The following is a 3,247-nucleotide window of genomic DNA, read 5'->3' as shown; positions in this document are numbered from 1 at the left end:
TCAAAAACAAATAAAATTCTTTCAAAACAAAAGAAAACGTAATGGTAATTAGTTCTCAGAAACAACATAAAAATCTTTCATCCAGCCCGGCTTTCTTCGCTCTTGCCGGGGTTGCCGCAGTGGTGTGGGCAGCGGTTCTGTCGCATCGCCCTCACCGTCCAAATGCTTGTCCTCATCTTGGTCAGCATCTGTCACGTCCTCATCCTTGGCTCCAACAAGACTCCACCCGACTGCTATTCCGTCAGCCAGCTGCAGGTTTTCAATGGGCTCCACCATGCTTTCCACTCCATGCATCTCTCTCGACAGTTGACACCGGATCCTAGACTCTGTCCTGGGGGCAAGGTGCAGTCGCTCAGCCGTAACTACCTCTGCACAGCCAACCTTCGGAAGCAAGGACACATCATCACCGTGCATCCTCACCAGCTTCCGTCCAAGGTCGACACACGCCTTACTCTGCGTCAGGTAGTCAAGGCCCAGCAAGCATGACTCGTCCGATCAGCGACATACATCAGCAGCCGCTGCACCGCGCTGCCCACGCCGATACGAGCCTCCACTTGCCCCTTGAGCTGCACACAATGCCCCATGACACCACACAGTCTCTGTGGTGCGTCTGGAAGTCGCGTAGTGGCCAAACATATCAGGCCGCACTAGGGTCTTCTCAGCCCCAGTGTCCACTGTCAGGCAGCATGGGTTCCCATCTACTGAGTCCTCCACCTGCATGTGCTGTTTGTCGACGGCAGCTACTCAAGTCGGGGTCCAGGAACCGAGGACGGCTGGGTTTCGGCCCCCTTCTCCAGCCTGTCCGAATTTTCCGCCTGTACCACTTCCTTAGCCTTGGGACAGGCACTGCGTCTGTGCCCTTCTTCGCCACAGCTCCAACACAAGCCGTGGAATCTGTACGGGCTCACCCTCCTCGACACTGCCTTCATTTTCACTTTCCGGCCCCAGAGATCACGACGGTTCCTGGCGGCCGGCTCTAGGCCACTGGTTCCCTTCAGGAAGGCCTCGAACTCCAAGGCCCTCGCCAGCGCCACCTGCAGGTCCTCCGGGTGTGCCTGCTTGACGTAGATTTGCAGCTGCTGGTCCTGCAAAGCGTCGACAAAGAAATCGCGGGCCAGTACCACGATCATCTCTTCTGCAGCCGCAGGGTACGACCTCCTTACCAGCGCTTCCACGTCCTGCGCCAGCTGGGATAGGGTCTCGCCACGCTCACGAGTCCGCTTTTTCAAGCGGGCCCGAAATACCTCGGCCTGGTGGTGATGGCCGAAACGGCGTTGCGAAGCCTCCGCCACGCCGGTGTAAGAGGCATGTTGGGATGGCGGCAGATGTCCCAACACTTCCACCGCGGGGCCCCGTAGCGCTGTTACCAGCTGCAGTGCCTTCTCTTCCTGATTCCAGGCCTGGGCAGGTGGCAGCATTTCAAATTGGGCGACATATGCCTCCCAGGCCACCTTCCCGTCGTACTCAGCTGGCTTACGCCTCACAGAATGTCTGGAGGCCGAGGGGCTACGGGGTGGAGAACGCGTGCCGTGAACTAACACGCCTGGAGGGGAGGGAGGGGGTGAGGGAGGCAACGAGGCGGGTTGACCGGGTCCGAGTTTGTCGCCACCTGTACCCAAGGGAGCGGTTCCGATGGGTCCCCAGCCTCCTGCAGCGGCCACCGGCTCCGACACGACGCTGCGAGGCCCGGGGATTTCCTGCCACGGACCCCAGGCAGACCCCAGTAAATCTGACAGTCTGGCATCTGTTGCCAGAACCTCGTCTGCCTTCTCCGCGTACAACGTTGCTACCTCGTGACGCCGCTTTTCTGCCTTCACCTCCTCCCTCAGGCCCTGAACCTCGCCTTTCAGAGTCTGCACCTCCTCCAGCAGTTCACTCTTCACGCTGCCGCACGCTTTGTCGGTGTACTGCTGCGTTTCCATCTTCACAGATGCGAGATTGCCCTGTAGCACCTCAACAAGATGGCAGAACTGTTCCTCTGCCTTCCTTGCCTGCATCTCGACGAGATGCTGCGCCTGCTCCTCTGCTTTCCTTGCCTGCATCTCGACGAGATGCTGCGCCTGCTCCTCTGCCTTTTGTGCTATTTCCTCCCTCATACCGGCCAGCATGGCAATGATCAGGTCCATCTGGCTCGGCTTCACCTCACTCGTGCCTGCCTCCTCTCCCTCATGGCTGCCGCCATCTTTGGACGCCATGATCAATCGGTGTGTCTCTCTGTTCAATTATCACAGATCCCACTCCTGACACCAATGTTACGCCGGCCGCCTCGTCTATCTGCCACCAACACGAGGCAGGCTAGGCAGACGGCGTGATAACCACAGGGTCGTGAACACAGAACAGCTCCAAGAGGCACCGAACACCACAGCGTCCCAGAACACCACGAGGGGCCACACCACGTGGCAAGGCAGGGCACGAAATAAACACACTCTAAAACATCTATCCTTTATTTCCACTAGTTCTTTACCCGTACACTTTCTACAGGCACCATACAGGGGGGTAAGCAGCACATCACACTGCACAATACAGCTATAATAACAGGGCAACAAAGTATATCAGGTCACAAGGGGCACACGCAAGGTCTTCCCAGGGGCAGCAGCTAACTGCGTCTGTCCTGGCCTCGTTCCTTCCGCGCCGCTTGCCCAGACATTACGTCATGTTTGTCCAGCTTACATCAGTTTATTAGTAACACATGTTTCGCACAGAGACAAAGACCCACTGGCGTAGCAATATATATACATATATATACATATATATACATACAAACACAACAATCGGAGATGTTCCAAACATCACGGTAGATGAAGTAAATAGGGCACTAAAAAGCATGAAAAGAGGAAAAACACCAGGAGAAGACGGCATCAGTGTAGATCTTATTCAAGACGCAGGAGAGATTGCGGCAGTAAAGCTGGCCAGTCTTTATAACAGATGTCTAGACGTCGGTAAAATTCCGAAGGCCTGGAAAACGCAATAATAATTCTAATACACAAAAAGGGAGACACAAAAGACTTAAAGAATTACCGACCTGTAAGCCTCCTCTCAGTAATCTATAAACTGTTCACAAAAATCATCACAGCCCGTACCACCGATACATTAGATTCAAAACAACCCAGGGAACAGGCAGGGTTCCGCAGTGGATTCTCAACTACAGACCATATCCACACACTAGCTCAAATAAGGGAGAAAACAAACGAATATAGGAAGCCCCTGTGTATGGCATTCGTAGATTATGAAAAGGCATTCGACTCGG

At 54.8% G+C, this 3,247-nt stretch overlaps 1 protein-coding gene across 1 annotated transcript in view; it reads right to left on the bottom strand.

The window, feature by feature from the left end:
- Positions 1 to 2,730, bottom strand: part of LOC147467689 (uncharacterized) — a 3,115-nt gene extending 385 nt beyond the window's left edge. Inside the window, exon 1 of the mRNA XM_086530806.1 lies at positions 1 to 2,730. This exon is cut by the window's left edge and continues 385 nt beyond it. Within this exon, the coding sequence (XP_086386932.1) occupies positions 741 to 2,195 (1,455 nt within the window). The 5' untranslated portion in view covers positions 2,196 to 2,730 and the 3' untranslated portion in view covers positions 1 to 740.
- Between the last annotated feature and the right edge of the window lie 517 nt (positions 2,731 to 3,247).

This window comes from Penaeus japonicus, unplaced genomic scaffold (assembly GCF_977035675.1).
Source record: "Penaeus japonicus unplaced genomic scaffold, GWHDUDI00000001_assembly GWHDUDI00000034, whole genome shotgun sequence".
In the NCBI taxonomy this organism is placed as follows: domain Eukaryota; kingdom Metazoa; phylum Arthropoda; class Malacostraca; order Decapoda; family Penaeidae; genus Penaeus; species Penaeus japonicus.
The sequence above is the reverse complement of the archived record's forward strand: the minus strand, read 5'-3'. Positions and strand labels throughout refer to the sequence as shown.